Genomic DNA, 25,619 nt, shown 5'->3' on the forward strand with positions numbered 1-25,619 from the left:
GTATACTAACATTTCGATGATAGGAAATAATTTTTTATAAAAGTAATTTTTATGTCAGTGGACAAGATAATAAATCAGAGATTTAAATACAAAGCTCAACAGCACAATAATTAATATTTCAGCCACAAGATAGCATTCCTTCTACACAGTGGTTAGGGATCCTGGGATGATAGTAGGCTGTAGTTAAGCACCATAACTGGTAGATGACCAGGCTACGTCTATGGAAAAAAATGCTCTCAAGGTAAAATATTATATGATATACATTATCTACTTAACTACAGATGGAAGATAAATGATAGGGAAGGCTTTACAGTATTTTTACATGACAAGATTTTCCATGTCAGTAGTGGGTTACCTATTTATCATCAAAGGTGGCTTTATTTTAGTTGTTGTTGTTCTCAAGATAATCATAATCACATTTACCCTTCAGTCCATCAAAAATTAAGTACATCAGAGTATCAGATTTTTCAGGGTAAAAGTAAGGGATGCCACTTAGACTTCCTATTTGAAATATTTCCATCTTGAATGACAGCATAGAAGTAGATAGTTAAGGATTATTGGATAATTAGCTTGTGCTATTTGAAAAGCAAATGTTTTAACACACTAATAATAATTTTCTAAAGTTAAATGTACAAACAATCCCACATTAATTTAAATATCAAGGATAAAACCTGATGCCAAGAAGATTCAGCAGAAACTGATGCTTTTTTGGGGTGCTTCTTGTAACTTGTTTGATGGGCAGTCAGATGTAGCAGAAGGAACACCAAAGTAATTAAAGAAGCAGTGAGCTGTAGCTCCAAAATTGCCAGTGCCTTCAAATTTAGCATGAGGTATCTACAAACACTGGTGAAATCAGTCCAGATCTAGCTCTATAACAGGATACTGAGATAAAGAGTAGGAAAAAACATATTTTCTCAAGCCATCCAGCGATCTGCCCAGGTACACAGTGACTATTCTAGTCCAACTTCTGAAATGTGAAAAGTTTCAGGGTTTGATTTTTAAAAAAATAGGGTTTGTGTTTCTTTTTACATGAATAAGAGTCATGTAAATGATCACCAATGGGAGGATTATGTTACACTTTGCCTCCACAACAGTGAAAATATGAATCATATACTGTATGAGTGAAGACATGTAAATTCCCTTTGAGTAGGTGAAGTTGAGTGAAAGCTGTAACTATAATATTTTTTATTCTGTTTGTTTGGTAATAAGCTTTTCAGTTCTTCTGTCCATTCAGTCCTAAAAAGAAGAAGAAAAAAAGGTGGTGGAGGAGAAGAAAGTGTAAAGCATGAATCACGGATGAAAGAGGCAGGAACACAAAAAAATATTTTAACTAAGTTTCATTCCTCCTCTTTTAATTTTTGGCCTTTTCTTGCATCTACTTTATTTAACAACTATTTTACTCACGTTTCTCTCCTCCATGATGCTAGTTAATTTTAATGAAAAGGCTATTTATGTATACTATGTCGTCTCCTCAAAAACATTTGGACAACAGCAACTGTTGGATGCTGAGCCTGCTCTAGGAAGCACCTGTGTCACCTGTTTATTAAACTGAAATTTTAATTACTGAATTAGTTTGTATATTAGTTAAGGGTCTTCTGGAAAGTGTGTTAGCCTAGCAGCTCTACATGAATCTATGTGCCTTCTCTTTGATTCAGCTCTGTAAAATCTAAACTTGCTTTCATTTCACATTTCTACAGTTCCTAATTTAACCTTTAATTCGGTAACTACCTTTATACTGTGATGTTTAATGGCTGTTTGTTAAATGACTGCAAAACATATAGGACTGAAATACCTACCCTACCACTTACATAAATTTTGTAACCATTAACCAAAATGGCAGTTTTTATTTGGTGAAGAGGCTGCGTTTCTCTCAAAAAGACACAAGTTAGCCAGTTTAGGTGAAGACTGAGCAAAGTTATCATATATCCTTTTTCTGTTAGTTTTAGAGTTGCACAGATAAGGAACACGCAACACAGTTTAAAAAGAATATCAGATTATTTTAGCACTCATCTGCACAATACTGTGACAATTTTGGTATTCTTGAAGGAAAAAAAATGATCTTTTTTAACTCTCAGCAGATATAACAAATGACAGGAGGGAAATTATAATGAAGAGTATGTGGAATAGCTATAAAGAGCTGAAAGCCTTTAGCCATCTCAACAGAAGTGCACTCTTGTATTGCACTAAAAAAAGTGAATAATTTGATTTCTTATTGCACCTTTCATCCAAGGATCTCAAAGCACTTTACAAACATTATTTTAAAAAGCCTCACAACACCCCTGTGAGGTAGGTATTTTAACCCCATTGTACAGATGGGAAATTGAGACACAAAGTTGAGTGACTCTTTCCATGTCATACCAGGAGTCACTGGAGAATAAGGACTACAGCCTCTACATCCTTGATTGCTTCCTCCCTTTGTTCCTATCACATCCATATTTAAACAATTTTTTGGCAGAAGAAACGGCTTGCTGTTTTTAGTGTAGGGAGTCATGCAAAACAGCACCTTTTTGAAAAGGAAAATATACAGCATTTAGTTTGAGAGATTCTGCAGAGAGAGGCAATGATACTTCAGTAATAGCAGCTACATTCCTGCCAAAGACTTCAGAAACGAGACTTTCCAAATCTGTGGTCTGTGTATCAAATTACTCACTTTCTCCCAAGCACGGGAAAACATGATGGCTAACAAGCTGAACCTCTATATGGTCATACAGGCTTCTTGCCCTGATGGATGGTTTCATTATCCAGGCAGCACTGCCCGTTTTAAAAGACTTCACTGCTCTGGTTACTGCCACTTGCCAATTCCTAAGTGCTCAGCATGTGATGCTACTGCATCACCATTTTTCTCCCTCTAAGCTGTTAGATTAGGTGCATGCATACATATCCACATTACAATCTATGATATCTGGCCTATGGGAAATATTTAGCAAGACAATGTTGGCACAAATAAATCCCAAATCTTAGAAAGTTACAGCATCACATGGGGCAGGGGGTTGTTTTGTACATTGCCTTCTCCTCTGCGAAAATCTTACGCGTAAGGACACTGAAGAGGTAGAAAACTTAGCGAGCTCTCAACAACTTGTCCACTGCACACTGAAGAAATAGAGTACACATATAACTCTCCGAGGGCCTAAGCAAGGTCTCTAAAAGTCTGAACACTACTGTTGACTTGGGATTTGGATCAGAGTCCAAGCCTTTGAATATGCCTATTTGAGGGACGCACTGAATACTGAAGCTGACCATGTGAAATTTTTTCTTCATCTCTGCAAGTCGCTGAAGTTTTTACAGTAAGTACTTTAGATAAAGACTTAAGCAATTTATTTTACAATAACTGATTCCTTTATGGACCTTATATTACCTAATGAAAGTCAAAAGAAAAAGATAACTATTCACTTACTTACTTGATGCGCTCTAATTATACCATTATATCTATTTTTTTCCACTCCTCCCTCTCAGCTTGTTACACCTGCTTATAATACTAGGATTTATTGTTTAGAGTCTCCTACAATAATTATTGCATTCATCTAAAAACCAACGCTCAAAGTAAAATAAATGAAGAGTAGAAGTCATTAAGCATGCCAAAGAAGGCCTGAGTTAAAGAACACATCACGCCGCAGTAGGATTCAGTATTATAAAGGACGAGTGAGGATCACAGAGCAAGCCCATATAGACTTTTAAATATTGTACATAATTTGCTGGCTTACTGAGTCTTCCGTTTGTGGTCTTTTTTCCCCTGTTACATTTTGATCTTTTCCTTTTCTGTAAAGTCCACTTTTTATCTGGTTTTACTCACTACAAAATTAAGTACTCCTTTTTCTTTCCTTTTTTTTTTTTTTTTTTTTTTTTAATTTAAGTACCAAAAGGGATCCTCACAGGTCTGATTTTCTTTCCTGTTGTGGAGTGATTGCTGACATATAAAAGAATTCAAAGAATTCCTTGCTTTTTCTTCTTTTTGCTATTGAGATACATTTTAAATAGAAGCAAATTATTTTGGCATAGAAGCATTTTTGAAGATTTAATTTTCTGTACAAAACAGTATATTCTCATCTAAATGCACAGGTGTTTGTACATAATCAATGCCCTGAAATACTGGGTTTCCTTTGCTTATGCCATCCTTATGACCTGTTATTATGCCTCTGCCTATGTCAGACCTGCATGAATAACATTCTAATTACAAATATTCACAGAAGCTATTGGTAGAATACAGAGGTTCTTACTTAGGTTATTTTTATTAATATCATAGAATCAGGCAGGAGTTTAGATAAAGACAGAGAGCATCAGATAATCCAGGTGAACGGGGATGCAACATGTTTTTTAAAATGCAGTCATTTGTTACTCATCCAGGTATTTAGAAGATGTGTAGATGTGGCACTTAGGGACATGGTTTAGTGATGGACTTTGCAGTGCTAAGTCAATGATTGAACTTGATGATCTCAAAGGTCTTTTCCAACCTAATCCATTCTATGATTCTATGTTTTGCCACTCTAAGTCCCTATGAGATACCTGTATCAGTACAGTTTTAGAAAAGGATCTGAAGATATCCGACAGCTCCACAGGCAAGATCATGACTGTGGTAATTTTGTTTTAAGTGACATACTGCAACAAAAATTATCTAGGTTCTGAAATGAGTTGATATGCTCCGTTTAAGATTTTGTTTTTTCACTGGAAGATGCTGCTTGCCTTTCTTTGATTTTAGAGCATCTCACACACCATCTACATTGGACTGATGCCACAGAATCATGGAGTAGTTGATGCTGGAAGTGATCTCTGGAGACTATCTGGTCCAACCCTTGCTCAAAAAAAGGGCCAGCTTAGAGCAGATCCTCAGGCCCCTTGTCCTGTCAGTCCAATTTTGAACAACCTCCAGGATGGAGACAGCACAGCACCTCTGGGAAATCTATTTCAGTGTTAGGCCACCCTCATGGTGAAAAATTCCTCCCTTACTTGTAAATTGAATTAATTTTGTTATAACTTGTGTCTGTTGCCTCTTATTCTGTGACTGCACACCTCCACTTTCTCTCTGCCCTCCATGTAAGTAGCTGAAAACAGCATAAGATCTCCCCTTAGCCTCCTCTTCCTCGAGTGAACAAACATTTTTTTTAGTCTCTCCTTCTACATCACATGCTCCAGCTCTTTAACCATCTCTGTTGTTCATTACTGGTCTCCAGTATTTCAAGGTTTTCTTGTACTGATTAGCCCAAAACCAGAGCTAGTGCTCCACATACAATAGTGTACGTGCTGAATAAAGGGGAATAATAAATTCCCACAGCCTTCTGGTTGCAAACTACAGTCTTTTCATTCTTACAGCCAAACATGATTTCCAAAAAGTCAAAAGGCAATAAATATGCTAAGGATTTATTTATTTTTTCCACCACAGAGCTGAAAATACTTTTTGGTTACCTACAGGCATCCCTGTAAGTACATAAGGTCCCTGCCTAGTATGAAACCTGCTTGTTTGGTTTGAGGTATCTGCAATATTTGGTACGAAGGCATATGTTTAGGCTTGAGAAGAAACTCGCTGGGAATATATGTGATCAGAAGCGGATATGCTGGGTTTGCAAGGGCAGTACAATTTAGCCAGTCATTCCCATCTGGTCCATGCTTCTTTGAGAATCAAGTTCAGGCAGCCCTTAACTGTTTTAACCTGACTTCTGTCTGGACAGATGATGAGGTGGCTTTAGCTGATGACTGGTATTAATTTCATCCTACTTTTTCACCCTAGGAAGTCTGTATGAGGGAGGGGAGATATTCTGTCTCATAGCCTTATAACGATTAAGTGGAGTACGGCAGTTTCTTTCTTTCAGGTTTCCACAGCTCAGCAGGGCAGCAGGCAATGAGGAAGCCAAAGCTATTCTCCAGATACCAAGATACAGCAGGGAGACAGCAGGGGAGCAGAGGACCAGCTGCACTGATGGGAGAACACCCACTCAGACAGCTCTTGATATGGAGCTTCTCATGGGGCTACTCCAAAGGCTGCTTAGGAGACAGTGACCCCTACCTATACCCCTCTCCATGATCATCACTTTACAAAGGATGCAGCCTGAAGAACACATTTTCAGTTCATAAACTAACATTTTCTTTCTCACATACAAATCTCTGAGAAAGACAGGTTGCAAACTGTTACTATAGGGATACATAATCTCTTTTCACTGGTTTTGTTTCAGTTCAAATCTCTGACTCAATGCAGATAGCCATATTGAGAATGTCTCCATATGAACCACACATCCAGACTTCATTTATAAGCAACGGACAAATGCACGCATCCTGGGATGTGATTTATTTCATCCTAAACTAGGTATCTGAAGTAGATTGGCTGAATTATTCCCTGAAAGTGATTATTCCTCTTGTTCGGTTATTAATTAAATTGATGGGATGGATCCTATCCCAATTGCTTTTACTCAAAACGTTCTTTCTACTCAAAAATGGCTCCTTGCTGAACTTGAACAATAGCTTTAGTACAACACAGTAGGAATTGCAGGGAGGAAGGAATGAAGGAGCTACCTTTAGGTTGTGGACAGAAACAAAGTTATATAGGGAAAGGTGGTGTGGATAGGATAGTATGGATGCTTTCGATGGGATAGATTCTTGTGGCTGCATGAGTTACATGGAGAGAGTTACGCCTTACTGGATGCGTTTGATCTCCATTATAAGTTTAATTACCTATTTTTAGTTGTGTTTGATTATCAAAGAAAGCCTGTTTGTGCTTTGATAATAATCTGACCTGACCAGCAGAGGGGACAGAGGCACACATCACTAATGTGCTAGAGGATGACAGAACTGCTAAATATAGTATTGTTGAAATTTCTTCTTCCTGTCCCTCTTTCTATCCCCTCAATGAGTTCAGTGCCAAGGGATCTGGAAGGACAAAGACTTCTATGTGCATGAGTGCCAGACTTCATCTGAAATATAAAGCTTTTTGTTGGGGATCTGTTCCTTTTTTCCTTATCCTCTCATCCAGCTTCTTTATCTACATTTCCCTCACTCCCCGTATTTTTGTGACAGGGAAGGCTGAGTAATAATCCATAGAATAAGGAGAAAGTGAATACAAAGGGTGCTTTGCCTCTTTGGTTATAGCCATTCTAGTATAAACTAATTAGGGACAGAACACCAGAAGAGACACAAAACAAGGCAGGAGAGGAGTCTGTAAGCTGGGATCAATGGAACGCACGCTGTTAATCATAGCTTCAGAAGGAACGAGTAAGGCAAATAGGAACATATTCTTTTAACCATGCTACTCCAGTCAGTCAACAACACATAAACAGTGGACCTCGAAGAAACAGAAAATGGTGACTCAAAGGTGCGGCTAAGTCTTAGCTAGCTACAAAGATTTTTTATTATCCTCTGGGGTTTTGCCATCTATGTTACATGTACAGATGTCCTATGCAATTGGAAATGTCTAAGAAGGATGTTAGAGTACAGCGACCTGTCAAATGCAGGAAATGTACGCAATGGTGACAGATCAAAATCACCTTTTTGTCACTACAGCAGCTGCAAAGGTATTTCCAGTTAGGCTGTTCCAACTGCCTGTCCACCTAAGGAACGGGCAGTGCCACCATTTCAGAAATCATCAGCTCCTCCTTTCTGTGAGGGATTTCCCACTGCTGTTCAGATCTGCACTGGGCTATCTGTCCTGATGACTAAAGCTTGTACCTCATAAAAGGAAAACTTCTGCTGGACAAATGTAACAACGTACACATTTATATGTATTTCTATATATTTTCCAACTAAAGACAAACCTGCCAGCTATGCTTGCAATGGCTTTGTAGGCAGCCTCACAGTGCCTAAATTGACTAAAGCGGCAGTCTCAGCGCACGACTTCTCTGCTGAAACTCTTACTCCAAATAGTCTCACAAAACCAACAAAGTGGATCACTCAAACAAATCACCAAAGTAATCAGCTTTCCAAAATATATACGCACTCACACACACATAGAAACAATCCTATACTGGACAATACTAAAACCTGAGTCTGAGTCCGGTCTCAGGATGCTGCAGCTCAGAATTTGTTCTTCTGGAGTTCACTGGTGAAAGTAATGTATATGAGAAAAAGTTGAAAACTCTACTTTTGCCTAAATTTTTGGTTTGTTTGTTTTTTGGTTTTTTTTTCTTCAAGTATTCATTACATGAATCACCCTAACATATTGTTCACTTTCAATTGCACTATGTATGACTATTTTGGGGCTTTATTCTCATTAACATAAATTTCTGCACACTGAAGTATCTGAGCTACTTAAAAGCCAGTGGAATTGACCTATCAAACATTAATTTTTCCCCACTATTCCTTTGTATCTGGTGCTGTATTATGTTTGATAATTTTTCAGAATTAATTTATTATATGGATCTGCATCAGATCGATTCCTAAAAGTCAGATAAACTGTGTACATTACTTTTACACTGCCTACCTTCTCAGTGATGTGCAATTTGTGGATTTCAAGCAAAACACATTTGCCAAAAGACAGTTATTTTTTTCTTTCATGAATACATTGCTATTACTTTTAGTTATACATTTCTAAATAGTAATTTTGGCGCACTGCTGTTTGTATCTTCTCCACAGATCCGGTCAAATCTAATAATCCTGGTTTTCCATATTATGAAAAGTCTCAGAGAGTCTACACTTACTGGCTGGGTTTGCAGAAGTGCTCTACATCTGTCTAGTTCTGATTCTACTAACGGCAATGATACAAAATTCCATCAGTATGGTATAAAGACACAGTAAGTTACATCACATCATGAACTGCAGGAAAATGCTCACATATTAGGGAAAGGAAAATATAACAACAGAAAAGAACTGTACTGTGCTGCACTGCCTGTGGGTGTAGATATTTTGTCTAGCCTCGACCCTGATCAGCTATACTGTAAAATTACCTTTCTTTCTTACAATCTTTTTATTGTTATTTTAAAGATTGTGCATAATGCAGATTCTAGACTGCAGCTTTCATGTCTTTGTCATTTCCTGCTGTCCAGAAAAAATCCTAAAAGCATATTTCACTTGCTCTCTGCAGTACTCCCATGCTGACCTCCCAGTAATTTATGCCTTTCTGCATTCTTTTTTTTTCCCAAAAAAAGTTTTGTACTCCCTTTTACACTTGGAACTTATTGTTTCCATTTCTGTGTCAGAAGACCCTCAAACTGTTGAATCAAATTTGTTCTTAAACTCATCTTTAATGAACATTTCAATGTGAATCACTTAAAAAAGATCTTATGAATAGCAGCAGCAATTTCAACATCATTGGACTTCCCGGGTGGCATGTTGTATAGAAAGGAATAGTCATATTTCTGTTTTCTTTGGTGATACAACTACACCTATGCTTTTCTGTGGTTTAAAGCTGGGATGTGTACCACAACAGCTTCAGATTTAAGAAGCTCTCCACCTATCTGCCATTTGAACCTTGAAAGATTCTAGACATCAGGTGTTTTCACACATAAATTCCCAGACAGACCCAACCCCATAGGTATGCTTTCCTGCACACCTGAAAGACAAAGGCTTCCCGTAAAATGTTTCTTTGACTGCCTTGCTTTGATTTGTAACCAAGGGAAGAACTGCCTGCTTTCTCTTCATTTCCCCTGCTCACCCCCTCTTGCCCATCTCCCAGGTAAAATACATTGTTTAGCAGGTCGCTTGCTAAAGAATTGGAAGACTAAGAGCAAAAGCTCTCCCAGTTTGAGTGGATTCAATACCACATTTCCCAAAAAGGTCTGCTAGTCACCACAATAAAGGCTAGACTGGATGCAAGCTCCAGCAGGAAGCAGAAAACACAAGGGTAGTGTAAGACATGCTTTTTTTAATGCTATTTGCATCATACAAAAATATACTGTCTTTGTTGTACATCTTATGCAAGAGCATTTGCCTAAAAAGAGAGAAGTGTCGTGTCTGATACCTGCTGTCAGGACTGATTTTGTAACCTAGTATTAAGCAGTCAATTCTTAAGATGGTTATAGTGCCCTTGGAGCAAAGACAGGAACCCAGCATGTCCTGCTTTCCCAGAAGAATGACCACCTTTGGTCTACTGCAGTTCTTGATTATTTTTTTTCTGGGGTGTGATAGAGCTTCAGCAGAATGCATAAGAGCACTGCTTATGCAAAGGAGGCTCCAGTCCAGCCTCTAACTTTCTGCATTGGGAAAGAAGGAAAGGTGGCATTGAAGTCCTGCATCACATCTCAACTCAGATACCCAAGTTACAGCTATGGGCAGAATTTCCAATTCATTCCATTTTGAAACATTTAACTCACTACACCAAATGCAGGAGGATCCTCAGCTCCCAAGAAAGGATTCCAGTTTCTATTCACTTAAAAGTTGCCCTTTCTGGCTGTATTTTCAGAGGACATCAACACACTGCTCTTATTAGATAAACTCCAATATAAAAGTTAGTATACTTTTTATAAATCCATCTCCAGCCTTATTCCTAACAGTCTGGTAATAATAATCTGTCATTCTGTATTTCCACTGTAACTTTTAAAAATATATTTTGTGCTTAATGATCTAAGGGAAAAGTTTTTTTCAACATATTGCAATAGAAATACAAAAATAATTTAATGTTATATTGGATGCAAGCCTTGAAAGTTGAATGACAATTTTAATTATTGTAGATGATAAAAAAACTTCTGTAAAAACCTCAGTCCAGTGCTTTAAAGAGTGTCTGAGAAACTGTTTAGCAGATGCATCTTGTTTAAATAGAAATTCTATGATAAGTTGAGGCAGCTGGTGAAACAATAGATTTGATACAACACAAACCAGAAGAAAAGTAGTTGCATAGCATGCCTTAAAAGTGTATATGACACATAAGGAATCTCACCACAATATGCTTTGGAAAATGTAAAGACATAACCCTAGCCTGACACGCACCTGGTCAGCTTTGCAAACACTCCTGTGTTAGGTGACTGGAAGTATTCATGCTGCACAGACCTTTCCCTGGTTACCATCAGTACTCCAGTACAGAATACAAGGAAGACAATGCTTGCTTGCTTTGTTTTTGTAATTGTAAATTCAGCTCTTCTGTGGTGTTCCTTTAGCATCACAGCAATACTATTACTTACTCTGCTATCAATTGCATAGCCGGCAAAATTAAACATTTGGGATGACAGAACTATCAGATTAAGGAGTTCACCTAATAAACCCCCGTTAAGTCTTCAGCTGTCAATCCTGTTAACTGGCACAACTTTCTTTTAAAGAGCCACTGCAAATTTTTGCTAAAACAGTAATATTTACTGCACAGAGCATGTAACTGCCATGGATTCCTTGGAAAAAAACCACACCCACATGTAAAAAAACAAGTGTGGTGCTATGAATACTTGACATGTTTAATGTTAGTGACTGACTATTTTCAGTACTTTCTGCATGAAGCCTTCCTGTGCCAAATAATTCTGAGCATTTCAACAACAGTGACCAAAATCAGCTTGAGTCTGTAACCACATCAGTGGCCTTTCCTAATTACTATTTAACATCCTTTACCAAACTCCTTTAGGTGGTTTCTTTCATAGCATTAGTCTTCTTTGTCTTCTGCTAAATGACTTGGCTTTCCTTGCTGTCCAGCTCGCTAATTGTAGCTCCCACAGTCTGCTCTCAAAAAATATCTGTAAAATATATTAATTCACAGAAGGGAAAGTATCCCTTATGGTATAAGAGGGCTACGTCATATGTGATACAGGTCACAAAAGAACAAAACTGAATTGTTCTGAGACATGTAAAATGAGGAAGAAATGCTTCCATAATAAAAAGTATTCAGGATTACATATATATGTTCATTATAAATCAATGCTTTTGTTTCAAAAGAATGTTGTTTATATATTCCAGTTAAACTAAATTTCTGTGACGAGGCATTGGGCAGGACTGCAAATCTGATTCATGAGAACAGATAAGGATCAGAAGAAATGATCAATCCAGTCTGGAATTTTATTTCATTGTATTATCTCCTGGAGGAACTGTAATGGTAGAAAATTAACCCCTAGAGCTACCAAATAAGGTTCTTTGCTTTTCAGGGTGAAAAGCTGCTATTTGTGTTCATTCTTTTAGGCCAAATACTGTAAGCCTGGTGGGAAATGTGAATGAATAGGGTGATCAAAATTTGTCCTTAGAGCTGCACTCTAAACAAGAGGAAAAATAAGAACCTCTAACACTGACTAAGCAAAACTTATTTTTAAGAATTGTTACATCTGTAGTGTCAAGAAGGATTCGTACAGAGTCTGTGGTCACTGTGTAAGCTGCAGTACAGCATGGACAATGCAATCTTTGAAGTAGCACTGTGAAAAGCAAAGGAATTCAAAGAAAGAACATGAAGAGTCTGGTTTTGTACAACCTGCGAATATGTTTCCAAAAGCACCATATCCCAGATATGAGACTTTCTACAACAACATCAGGTCGTTATGTTTGCAAACATGGATGCAAAGAGTTGCTGTATAATTGACTTCACTACTGTTTTTTTTAAAGCACTATAACACATAAGCAACCAGCTTCTTGGCACAGTTGTGCCAAAACCAGGAGATCATTGCTAAAAAACGGTTTACAGTCTGACTGAGAATAAGGATACAGTTCTAAGGCTACAGCACTTGTGCTCTGAATCTCTTCTCCAATCCGTTTTATACCAGAAGGAATTAATTTTACTATATGATCTTGCCAGACAACAAATGAAAGAGGCAAAATCAAGGATCCACTCAGCATTTATCTTCAGACGGAAGGATGCAATAGAAAATACAGAAAAGGCAACCTCTACACAGCCTCTTCTTGAGGACTGCAATTTGCGAGAATCCAAAGCAGCACTGCTAAGAGATATGGCTCCTTCCCAGACCTCCTGTTGCGGCAAGGGCAGAGAAAGGTTTGGTCACACATAAGCCCTGAAACAATTTGACATTACAATGGGCCCAACAGCTCATGTTCAGCTAACACTGAAGGAAAGTGTTAGTGAATTAAAAATACAAGCAAGCAACCCCATGCCATGTAAACTAGATTCAGAATGAAGCAGCATTAAAAGCAGATGTGGTGTTGAATGTGTTCTGTGATGCTTTTACTAAGGCCTTTAGTTCAGACCCTGAACTCCTTTAAGCAACCCAATGTCCTCCTTAGAATTTCTGCTTACGTCAACAAAAGTTGTGTATGGCAGAGATCTATAATCTGTTTCATCAAAGGTGAGTCATTTCTGTACACTGCATAAAGTTATAATTGAATCATTTGCTCTTGAACAATCAGATATTTCACATTATCATGTAATGTCTTTTATAACAGGAGCTACATTTGCAAGCCTCTACATCAGAAGGATACTTATGTACATTCCTAAATTTAAACATGGACGTTAAAATGAAGAGAGCTACTAACTGCTTAAAGATTAAACGCGTTAAGTTTCTAGACACAGCCTGGTAAGTTTACTGAGCTTCTGAGTTGAACATTCATGTAGAAGGAAGTCTTAAAACAGTTCTTCAAGGGGAGGAAAAGTTAGGTATGACATATGCAACACCATCTCATGTAAATGTAACTCCAATGACATAAAGTTATTCTTGATTTGTCCTGATGTAAACAAGCTCAGTATCAGGCCCAATCTCACTTCAGATAATTAAAAAATAATGTTTAAATAATGCTTTTAACAAATTACACTGTCTATGAGCAGCAAACAGTAAACACCTTGGAGCACGGAACACAGCAGCAAGCGGAAGTTTACTAAACTAACACCACTGTCATGTTTAAACAATCCACCAACCAACCAACCACAAACAGGTAACAGCTGCAATAAATAGATCTGAACTTTTTCCACAAGAACTAGAGGTATCCAGAGGATATTTACTGGCTAGCTGTTTGCCCACCCTACTCCACAACCTTGAGGTTTCCACCTCTGAACTACCTGCTCCAAATCTTTTCATTGCATTATTTCCAACAAAAATTTTCAGATAAAATTATAGTCTGAATGTCTCTACATGAAATATAACCAGCTAAACAGCAGAACATGTTGTAATCCATGCTTGCATCTTCAATGCAGAAAAAAGGTATCAATAGAAGTTCCCATGCTGTGGTTTGACCCAACTAGGCTTGAGCACTCTAGCTCACTAGTTACAACTAGACAGGAAAGGCAACTTTAACTTCTTATCCAGAGGAAACCAACACAATGGCCAGGATAAATGTCTTCCAGCTGCAACTCTAGGGTGTGGGGTTTTCTCTTTTCTGTTCTTCGTATTGTTATATAGGTGAGATATCCTAAGCAGGGGGGGTCTTCTTTTATGAAGGAGATGCAACAACGAGCAATAAGGTTTATTAGAAAAGGGTTAAGATCTGCTTCACCTTGTGAAACATTCAAGTATTTATTTAGTCTTCTTTGGACCTGGAAAATATATTTCTTTCCATGTACATTGTCCTAAGCAGTGAAACTATGCTTTCTGGCCTCTTAAAACTACAATTTTCTCCTGCTAGGTGTTTTGCCTGAGAGGTACGTGTGAGACTAGCTCTCTGCCCTGATTAATACTGAATGGCTACTGTGTTCACCAAATAGATGACCAATTTTCCTGATAACAGTTCAAACAAATGATTATGATTAGTGGTCAGCAGACTAGACAGGCAATCTTGCTAATACAGATATGTTTGTCTTTATTTTACCAAGATGTAAAGCATCTTCAGTGGCCAGCACAGCTGGAAAGCTGGGTGCCACCAGAGTTTCCTCAGTACATGTGGTTCCTTCATCTTTAGGTTGGTGTTTACATCTCCTCCCGCTTAGAGGACATAAGTGCTTCAGAATCAATCTGATGAAGGGATCAGGAAGATAGTGGAAGCACTAACAATCTTAATAGAGCTGATGATATGTGGATTTCATATTATAAGGGCCTATGTGTCTGTCGAGCTCATGGAAGTGACAGAAAAAAAAAAACCCCAAACATATTACCAGATTTTTAAAAACAATACTACAATTCAAAGAAATGTGAAAACAGGTAGATAATCTATCTCTATGTCCATCTGTTAGCTGTTATTTATTTTTAAAAACTGTATTATGTCTCCTTTGAATATACATTTCTGTCTATCTTTTACCGCTACTTTTGCTGTATATTCCACCTGAAAAATTAGGTGCAGTACCATATACTGGTATATTGTGCATGCCAGCTACCTTCAGTTTAATAAAAAATGAGAGGGAGTGTCTAAAAGATTTATACATCCTAGTAATTCACCTCTTGGGAAACTGCAATAGTTTCTGTAGCATCATCTGTTAAGTTGATTTGATTGATGTATTAAATTTCCTTAGGTCTAGAATAAGCCAGACTCCCCCTGCCCCTGGCAGATTATGAAATACCTGGAGTACAAACCATCTTGAATGTGATCATATGATATGGGCTAAATGGTGCCTTTGAACATCTGTTCTGGGAGCTACTCCAACAGAAATTTCTGTCTATAACAGAAAAGCTTTGTGAAAGTCTTTGGGACCCAATTACATGAAGTGAGCTCTTCTCAGAAGAAAGTACTTCTTGCCTGGCAGACCAAATGCAACCTTTAGATTTCAATGCAAAGATTCTTGGAAGTTGCTATCACAGAGAAGGGGCACTCCAAAGAAACCTTTTCTCCTACTCCTTCCCATTTGTATTGCAGTTTAGAAGTTAGTTTATCATAACACAGTTCACACATCTCCCCTTTCTTTCTGGGATATAAGGGAAATTGGAAAGATCCATCTTTCCTGTAGTGGTGGTACTGAACATAAGGGTTTCTCAAGTCTGTTCATAGATATATGGATAGATATCTGTTCTTGAAAGAGATCCAGTACATTTAATGTAAATTTAAAGAGGATATGCTGGCCGTTGCTGGGGAATGTTAAGTATTAATTTTGGTTCAACTAATTGTGTACAGAAATAGGAGCACAGAATTCGAGACTCATCTAAAAACTTCAGGATTTTTTTTCTTTTTATTTTAAATTGGTATTTCGAGATGTGAAAGAGTGTTTATTTAGGATACATCTGTATTTTCCAAGCCCTTTATTTTATCAATGACAAGGCTAGAAAGATGTGGTTTTCAAAAAGGCCAAGATGGTTTCAGTGAATGTCCAAGTATGTTCAGTAAGAACGGGACACCTACATTATCTGTATATTATCTGTATCTTCTGAGAATCCCATCCAAAATTCACTTTCTTTTAACAAAAAGTATGGGCAATGAGATGCCAGTGAGGTACTTGAGTTTCTTAGGATTTACTCTTTTCTATCAGAAAACTGAATTTGGTCTAAGAAACAGTAAAATACCTTACCTTCCTCCTCTATCCCCTTCCCTTCCACTTAGTGCTGCCTCTCTAGCCCTATACTTGCTGATGGAATTCTTCTATCACCAATACTTTTTAACATTTTGTCCACCTAGTCTATAGTTATTTACAGAAATTATCTGAACTGTTATAATCTAAAGCACACATGACAGGAACTTCTGTGAGAACTAGGCAGGCATCCTAGTCTCCAGTGGATAATTCTGCATTTTGCTTCTGGGGATAGGAACATTAAGACACGTTCAGACTTCCTGCTAAGGTGACTTAAAAGGCGGATGGTGCTTTACTACAATATCTACATTGTAGTGAGCAGCAAGTGACTGAGACAACTGAATTCAGAGCTGACAGACCTAATTTTCCCATACTGTTAATAGATAAAAGCAAGTGTCATATTTGGACCATGTAGTTTTAGACCCCTAACCTTAATTGCATTTTGTTTCCCTGGAAAATCAACAGTCCAAATTCCACCAGAGCTGCTTATGTTATGAGTGGAAGAAAGTGAACATCAGGTTGCCTATCAAAATCAACAGGAAACAAACAAAAAAAATCTGATTTATTGATTAGCTTCTAGGCCTCACCAGGAACAAACTGTTACCACTCTTCACTCCTTGGCATGCATAGACATAAGGAACTCCATGCTACCTTCCTCATTAATTGCTATTAACTCTTTTAAATCAGCTGTGCTCTAACTGGGGTTGTTGCATAGTGACCGCATGTTGATTCTCAAAAGATCATGAAATAATTTCCTTATAAAATTCTATTATTACTTTTTTTGTTTTACGAGGATTTTTTCTTAATTGCATTTGGCATAGAACATTATATATTTCTTAGTGTATATATGTATTATTACTGGAATAGTATGGGATCCTAAGAAAAAGACCTTTGTAAGTTTTAATTCTATACAATATGCAGAGCGCTAAACAAGTACCTCTGTAAAATTTTTGCAGTTCTTAACCACAGCCTACTATATATGGAATGAAAGCAGTCAAAAAGCATTGTGAGTCTCTATAGATTGATTAGGATCACTAACTGCATGCGTAACTGTGTTGGAGTAAGTAAACCACTGTGTTCCATTATGACAGTAAAAGTAAACCGAGTATCAAGCCTGCTGGCTTGCCAGAAGCAATTTTCTTGAGTTCTTGAGTTGTGCTTAGTTGTTTTTGGGTTTTTTTTCCCTTTCATCATTTTTGATAGTGTAGATTCAAAGTTTTTCATGTCAGCTGAAATCACAGCAGCAGTTGCACAACAACCTAAACACCAACAAACTCAGTCACCATTATCTCTTAAAGAAACTTCTAGACATCCTGCGCTTGCCCATCAGGATAGCAATAGCAGTTGCACATCAGCCTGATCTAACACAGCTTCTCTTCCAGGTTCTGAAACAGCAGAGTTCCAGAATTCCCTGCAAAAGGAAATGGCTTCCCTGCTGCATCAAACTCATATAACTTTTCAGATTGGCCAATTATGGTCTACCAATTTTGTTGGCAAATTTAAGCAATTGAGGAAATGCTACAGATTCAGATATCGGAGAAAATGCTTATAGCCACCCAGCTGGCCACCAACTTGCCCAAATGGAAAGAGTACTTCTGAAATCTTTCTATAAGATTTAGGATCTATAAGATCTGACCTTACAGAACGCTGAAAGAAAAGTCATACAACTTTCATACCTGGTTCCTAAGAGGAATCCAACTGAGGAGTGCTGAAAGCTTTTCTTATATTTTTATTGGTTAGAAAGGTGAATCTACCCAACCAAAAACGTGTTCCCTGGAAATGGGAACAAAATACTTTTTAGATAGCTCATTAATTTTTGCATGATTCTTTCATTCACCCCAGTGCATTATGATGTCTATCATCAGCATATGGACTCTTGAGTAAATGGACACTCATTATGTATCTTGAAAATACTGGTTATATAGAGTCCAATATCCCCCAAAAAAAGAGAAAAGTGAATAGGTTAATCACATTGCTACTACATTAAGTTGATTACTACCAGTGACCTGTATGTCTAAAGTGCATTTATGCCATGGTATGATAACCAAAATATATGAATTTTTGAAGAACTTTATCTATGTAAACCTCTCACTCTCTATATTGTTAATAGAATCAACTAAAGTACACAGAAGTCAAGTCTGAAAGAACTGAAGTATAATATAATAGTTCATTCCAAATAGTTTCTTGAGGTAGGGGGAAGTATGGAGCAAAATTTTCAAAGGGAAGAGACCCATTTTTCCTCACAAAAATTATCTGCAAACTTGTGACAGTATTTATGTGGGCAACCATTGACATTATATAAGCAGATCCAGCAAATACACTTGCAAATGATCAGTACAGGCACCCAGCTGTAGCTGATGCTTTGCTTGTACCTTCGTGAATATTCTCTGGTAACTGCATGCATTAATCCCCTACTAAGATTACATTTTATGCAAGCATTTTTAGCACAAACACACCTCCACCCTCCTTGTTTGAACTGTGAGTGCTGGTGTATTAAAAAATATTTGGAAGACAGACTTATTAAAATAAATGTTAAGAGAACACAGTGGGGTATATTTTCAGTGTGGAGCAGAGAGATTTAACTGCATGACTTCCATTAGCTTTAATGAGAACCGCACAGCTAAATCCTCACACACCACACTAGAAGATTAACCCAGAAAACACACATTGTTTACTTTTTACTAATACTCTGATTATTACCACGTTCTTCCTCCTCCTCCTCTTCCTCCTCCTCCTCTTCCTCCTCCTCCTCTTCATCCTCCACATCTTCACCTTCCTCTTCATCCTCCTCTTCTTCCTCTTCAATCTCCTCTTCTTCTCGATCTATTTCCTCATCATCCTCCTCCTCATCACCTTGCTCCTCATTATCATCAGAATATTCCTCCTCTTCCTCATCCTCTTCCTCTTCTTCCTCTTCCTTTTCATCCATCTCCTCTGTTCCATCAGTTTCATAGCACTCGTCTACCGAAGAGTTGTCTGCTTTAACCACAAAGGGTTTTCTTTTGGGGGCTGGTTCTTGGGGTTGCTTATCTTGTGTTTTTCTTTTTTTTGCCAAAGGACAGCCATAAACACTGTGCAAAAATGAAAGATACAAATTATTACACTATCCTGCAGATTTCTGTAGGTAAGATTGTATAACTCAAGTAATTTAGTCATATACTCCAGTTCTACACCATGGTTAGTTGCTGTTCTCAAAATACGTGTTTTCAAACAAAAATGCTGTTTAGGCAATAATGACCAAGGGCAAGGACACACAAAACCTGTGAAATTTCAGATTAACTATTATTTGCCTGAAAGTGTCACACACACATGCCAGCATAACAGTTGCAGAACTGATACGAATGTGTTTTTCCTTCTCACACTTTTGTCTCTTCTACATGTTACATTTTTTTCTAAGGCAGATGAATGTAGCTTAAAAAAAAGAGGTTTTGTCCTGATATCTATCAGTACAACAATCAGGAATAAAGCAATGCTTCATAATTTTGTAATACTCAGTAAGGTTATGATTGTGTACAATTAAGATATGCTTCAATGGTATTTAAATACTGAAAATACAACCACAGTCTTAATGCCGTTGTCTGTTCTTATTTTTAAAAATGATTAATTGATCTTAAATTCTGTATTTCTATGCTCTGTTTCTTCATTCTAGGCTACAAGGCTGAATAAATGGGAAAGCAAGCATCCGAACACAACCAAAACCAACAGTTCTCACGGCCAGTGTTAGAAGTGTTCGCACATTGAAAAAAAATAATCAAATAATAAACACAATCCTCTGTCATGAAGGAAGTCAGACTTTTCAAAGCTGAGTACCACTTCCTCATCTATCTTTTTAATGCACTGTAACATAAATAGCATTTCAGAGTTCCGGTCTTCTACCAGAGTAGCCACCTGTTTCTCAAAGGTCATATCTGTATTTGTTGAATGGGATCACCCTTGTATAACCCCTATAACAAGGGTCCTCAAACTACAGCCCGTGGGCTGGATACGCCCCCCCAGGGCCCTCAATCTGGCCCCCGATATTTACAGAACACCCCCACCCCCACACACTCCCTGCCGGGGGGTGGGGGGAAACCAAGCAGCCGCAGATGACTGCCTGCCACTTCATCCGCGCGCCGGCCCCCTGGTTAAAAAGTTTGAGGACCCTTGCTCTATAACCTCCTACACAGAGTGACTGCACACACAAATTAACTATTGTTCAGAGAACTCCCTCTTGGAACTTTTTTACTGTGTGATTATAAATACCACTCAAGTTACTTTGGGTTTTGGTGTTCTTCCTGTGATTAACTACTTCCATGACATTTAAACTGTTCTTTCTAGCCCTTTCTGCATATCTAGCTAAAACTTCCTCTTTTACATCGTATTTTTGTTCCTTTTATCCTGATTAAAAACCACTGAGGATCTTTTATCATTTTTGTCCACTCTAATAATGCTTCGTATTCTATTGACAGACCACTGAAAAATAGGGGGTTTCACCACATTTAGTATTACAGATGCGCTCTCTGTGGTGTCTGCATGGTCTTGATCTTGGCCTGATTTAATTTCATCCCAGCAGCTATGCATCCCAATTACTTAAAACGCTACTTAAGTAACAAGACTTCTCTTCAAGTGCCTAACCACTTTAAATAAGTGCCTACCTTAGTCATTGTTCTACCTAAATTTTAAAGCACTTGTTCACAGGAAGGCTGACTCAGTCTGCCCGGTACATGCATATGTAAGGAACATCCACAGTCACAAAAGATGGTATTCATCATGGAAAACCTGCCAAGGGAGACTTTCTGCATGACACAGGCACCTCTCTCTCTGCGTAGGGAGTACAGGTGTCTTTAAAGTCTAATCCAGTGTGCCTGAAGTAAACACCTCCCTCCATTAACACCATCAAGAAATACTAAGTAAATTTTAAGTCCCTCCATCAAGCCAGATCCCAACCCTCCTCACTTGGGAGTGGGTACGGGATAGTAGTCCTAACAATGTACAGTTTCCAGACATCGACACCAAAGCTGAGGCCTAATGGTGGTGGTGCAGGCTAGAGTGGGAATAGACGCACATCCTCCAGATCCCAGAACCACGCTCCACTCAGCAGGTCATGCGGCATATCCTGGGGAACAGCTCCCTCTGCTAGAAGGTGACTCCCTGCGCAGATGGCCGCAAGAAACTCACTCTGATACACATCAGGCAAGCAAAAGCCCAAACCTTCACTGATTTTAAGAGCCCTAAACCTGGGAAAAGAGCAGGCCTAAGCTTCTGGTGGTTTCTCTTTGGGCTACATTTGTTTCTGTCCAAAGATGATTCAATGTAAAATCTATAAATACTGTGGAAATCCTTGTCCCCAGCATTTGTTTGCTGCCAAATGACTGTCCTACTTCTTGTCCTGTGAGTCCTCCTCTTGGTCAGGACCCAGCTGCTCAGAATCAAGAGCAAAGGTGGGGTATATTTTCATGGAAAATATCCCACGTCATCACAGTCAGGGCAGAAACAGTCCAGTCTCCATCAGTCTGGGCAGTGCCCAAAACCTAAGGCAAAAAGGGAAGCACTGCTCGTTGAACTTCTGACCACACCAGGTTTATTTTGGTGCTCCACCTAGTGCTACAAGGATTCAGGAGCTGCCTATTTAAACTCTCCATATGGAGCTCTGGGAGAAGACATCAATTTTTCCTCAGACCTGGAATTTCAGAATGCGCGTAGTGCCCAGGGAAATAGCTGGGTGATAAGGAGGAACCTGTTTCATTTAGGTGCCTAACAGAGGTTTGCACCCTGGAAAACAGGAGTGGGTCATGCGTGGCCTGGCGCTCAGGCAGATTTTAGAAACTTGTCTATCAGTTCAACAGGATTTAGGCAGACAGGGTAACATTTATTGAGTGGGTATGTTTTGCTTGCTTTGTTTCTGTTCCTTCTCTTTGTGACGCATATTACCCTCACTATACTTCTTCAATGCCATTATAATGAAATGGTATTTTCTAAATATCCTGATCTTTATTTTCAAAGATGTAAGCAGGCTTAGCTCCAGCAGTCCCCAGGATATCATTTCTTCCTCTTATTATAACCTTCTTAGAACATTGTAAGAGGTAATGATGACACTTCACACAGCTGTGAACTAAAATGATTGAGGCTAAAGAGCATCAGCAGGCACGTAACTGTGACAATTTTTGGCCACTGGATATGACACAGATTTGAATTTTCATAGACTCATAGAACAGTTTGGGTTGCAAGGGACATTAAAGATCATCTATTTCCAAACCATGGGCAAGGACACCTTCCACTAGACCAGGTTGTTTAAAGACCCACCCAACCTTGGACGTTTTGTCACATCAATGCCAGAACATTAACCCCACCCTGTCCCAATTTTTGCTCAGTTAATAACACTAAATACTTGCAAAAGTTTTCATCTAGTAATGCCCAAAACAGTCCCTTTAGAATTCACAGTAGTCTGGGAACTGGGGAAGAAAACAATAGGATAATAAATACAACTATTTTGTTTTGAACTGTTGCTTAAATTTTGTATTTGCCATTGAAGTATAATTCCATGACTATTTAGATACAAATTATAGGTCAAAGTTAGAAAGAAATTGTTGCCATTGCCATTTTTGGTCATCTTTAGTCTTTTCTTCATGGCTTTATGCTTTTCTACAGAACTTTATAAAGCCTGTGAGAATCTAAGACATTACTTAGGATTCAGGCCCCCTGGAAAGTTCATAACTGGCAATGAAAATCAATGCCAGTTAGCTGCCTGGGCGGCTTTGATGCTTTTATAAACCTCATTAAGTAATTATTTGCGACTCAGCTATTCAGGTAAAGTTGTAAATTTGACTTAAGTTTTTCATTTTATCTATTCTCAATGCCTTTGCTCATAGCATTAAAACTAAGGACACACCAGCACCTAACAGAAACAAACATTTGTATATTTTAAGGGTTGTGTCCAGCACTAAACATTTGGGAATATGTAATTTTTCCAAGGAAATTAGTTATGCTAGATAACTCAAACTCAACTTTGATAAACTCTTTCCTGATTAGTTTGTACCAGTTTTTCCACAACCTTGAATTTGGTTTTGGCTGTTCTTGGATTTATACTTCATAAAGCTACCATTGCACAGTTTTTTTCTTACAAACCCTTTCAAATACTGTCTTGCACTGGCTTTCTTCTGCTCGTCAAGTACACACCTCATATAGCTTACATATACCTCATGTACTATAGACTTCATAGTCCAAGCGAGTTAAAAAAATATCCATGGCTTTCAGAAATGTGGGAAAGAGGCCACCAGACCTGGAACCTACTGTTTACCTGCCCTATTTTCTTCTATTTCTTTCTTAACCTGTTTCGCTCACATCCTTTGTTTCATTAATTTTTCAGATTCTGCCTCCAGGACACTTCTCGCTGCTTCTGGCACGTTCCCTGTGGTCTCTCTGGTGAGCATGCCAAGGGGAAGACAGCGCTGGCTTCCCAGCAGCCTCCGCACTAACTTCTCCTCCTGACCACATAGAAAGATGAGTGTCTCTCCCGCTGACCTCTTGTTCCTCATATATTTGTGAAAACTGTTATTGTTTGTCCTTAACAGCTTCTGCAATTTTGTCTCCATTTCCAATTTTGGCTTTTGTGATCATCCCCTTATTTGCTTATATTTTAGACTTGTTTATCCCTGCTCAAAGCAATGACCCCATTGATTTATCTGTCTTGCACACCTTTATTCATTCTTTTATTGCTCACTGTATTTCCCTGGTCAGCTCTGTTTGTCTTATTTTCCCCTCGCACTTCAGCTCTCTTGGCTTTCAGCGGAATATATATTTGGGCTTCCTGAAACACATTTTTGAATATTCCACACTGCTTTGCTGTGTGTCTCAGTCATCTCTGGTTTTCAGCACCTGTCATGAATAATTCTTGTGGAAAGAACATTGTTGAATTTCGTAGTGATAAGCTCCAAGAGGACATATAGACATTAATAATTGAAGGAATTGAAGAAATAATATATGAATTTATACTCCTTATTTAGAAGATGATTTATGGTATTTTTTTAGCTCTCACGCAATTTCTTTCCATTAAAAAACAGTATGCTACACACTAACACATTCAGTAGGAACTTTCTTCAGCAAATACATATTTCTTTCCCAGAGATGAACTTCTTGATTTTTGTATATTTTATTACTCATTTAACACAATTTTCAGTATAAGTAGTATGATTACTATTTCTAGGCTATAACAAGTAAACAAATGTCTTTAAATATATATAGTATAAGATCAGAGAAACACAAGGGATTTTCTCAATCAGATTACTGATTAATACTCTTCCCATGATATGCCAACTCACACATCAAGGGTGGGACATGACAGCTATGTCTGGAGGACACCTTACACTTAAGAGTGTCTTATTTTCCTGCATGAATTAGACAGGGAGCTTATGTCACTAATAAAGGTTCAGTCAACTTTAAATATCTAGTTTAGATAAAGTGATTCCTATCTGCCATGTTTATCAGCTTTTTTTGTTCTGTTTAATTTGTATCTCTTTTCTATTGAATCTATTATTTCAGAATCCTTGTGCTATAAGATCCAAGTTAAAAAAAAAAATACGATGATGACAACATTATGCCCTTAATCTGAATAATATTTTTTGTTTGCTTTTTCTTGGATGATTATCTTTTTTTTTCTTATTGGTACTTTGAAATATCTTACAAATGGTTTTTTTCAATCTAAAAAGTGTCCCCAGCAACAGTGCTCTCATTCTTTCTTTTTTCATGTGAGAATTTAATTTAACATAAACCACAACATTTTGTAGGTCATAGAATCTAAAAATTTATTATATAGACACCTATCAAGGTTATAAAAAACATTTAATGAAGCACCCAAGTGTCTAAAGTGGCACTGAGGTGGAACTTTATCTTATACGGTTGAGGACAGCAAATTGGAAGTAAACTTCTGCTTAAGGCTTCAGGCAGCAAGCTCCCAAGCCATTTACTCTTGTCCCACTGGATACCGTAAGTATTATTTTTGGTTTGGACTAGATAACTTCCAAGTCGATACCTCCAAATGAAGACTTCTAGGCTACTGAGAAAACAGGCATTTTGCAGAAAAGTCCTCTAAGAAATCCAATCTTCAAAGAATGTGCAAGCCTAATTTGCCTAATACTGCATCCTATTAAATCTCTCTCAAAGCAATGACTTCATTTAGCTTTAAACGGTTGATACTATCAACTGATATCAGTTGACCAGAAAAAAAACCCCCATGGATTCCACCAAACCCTACATCTTGAACTCCCTGCACTCCTGGAGGATGCCCTTCCCAGCAGACTATGCACTATTATGAGGAAGAGCTAGTAGTACTCTTGTTTGCGCACATTGAATTGGTAGGAATGAAAAAATCATAATAAATTCAGAAAAATAGATTGACTCCAGCCCAGTGACTTGCCTACTCAATTGCAAGAATAAACTCCTTCAGTTCAGG

General features: G+C 38.0%; 1 protein-coding gene across 11 annotated transcripts in view; it reads right to left on the bottom strand.

Annotated features, from left to right (window-relative positions):
- MYT1L (myelin transcription factor 1 like) overlaps window positions 1-25,619 on the bottom strand; it is a 305,413-nt gene that overhangs the window by 86,014 nt on the left and 193,780 nt on the right. For all 11 annotated transcript variants that reach the window (XM_040599195.1, XM_040599202.1, XM_040599201.1 and 8 more), the window contains exon 6: window positions 18,893-19,263. In XM_040599195.1, the coding sequence (XP_040455129.1) occupies window positions 18,893-19,263 (371 nt within the window). The remainder of the gene's footprint in view (window positions 1-18,892; window positions 19,264-25,619) is intronic.

The sequence above is a fragment of the Falco naumanni genome, chromosome 6 (assembly GCF_017639655.2).
Source record: "Falco naumanni isolate bFalNau1 chromosome 6, bFalNau1.pat, whole genome shotgun sequence".
Classification (NCBI taxonomy): Eukaryota; Metazoa; Chordata; class Aves; order Falconiformes; family Falconidae; genus Falco; species Falco naumanni.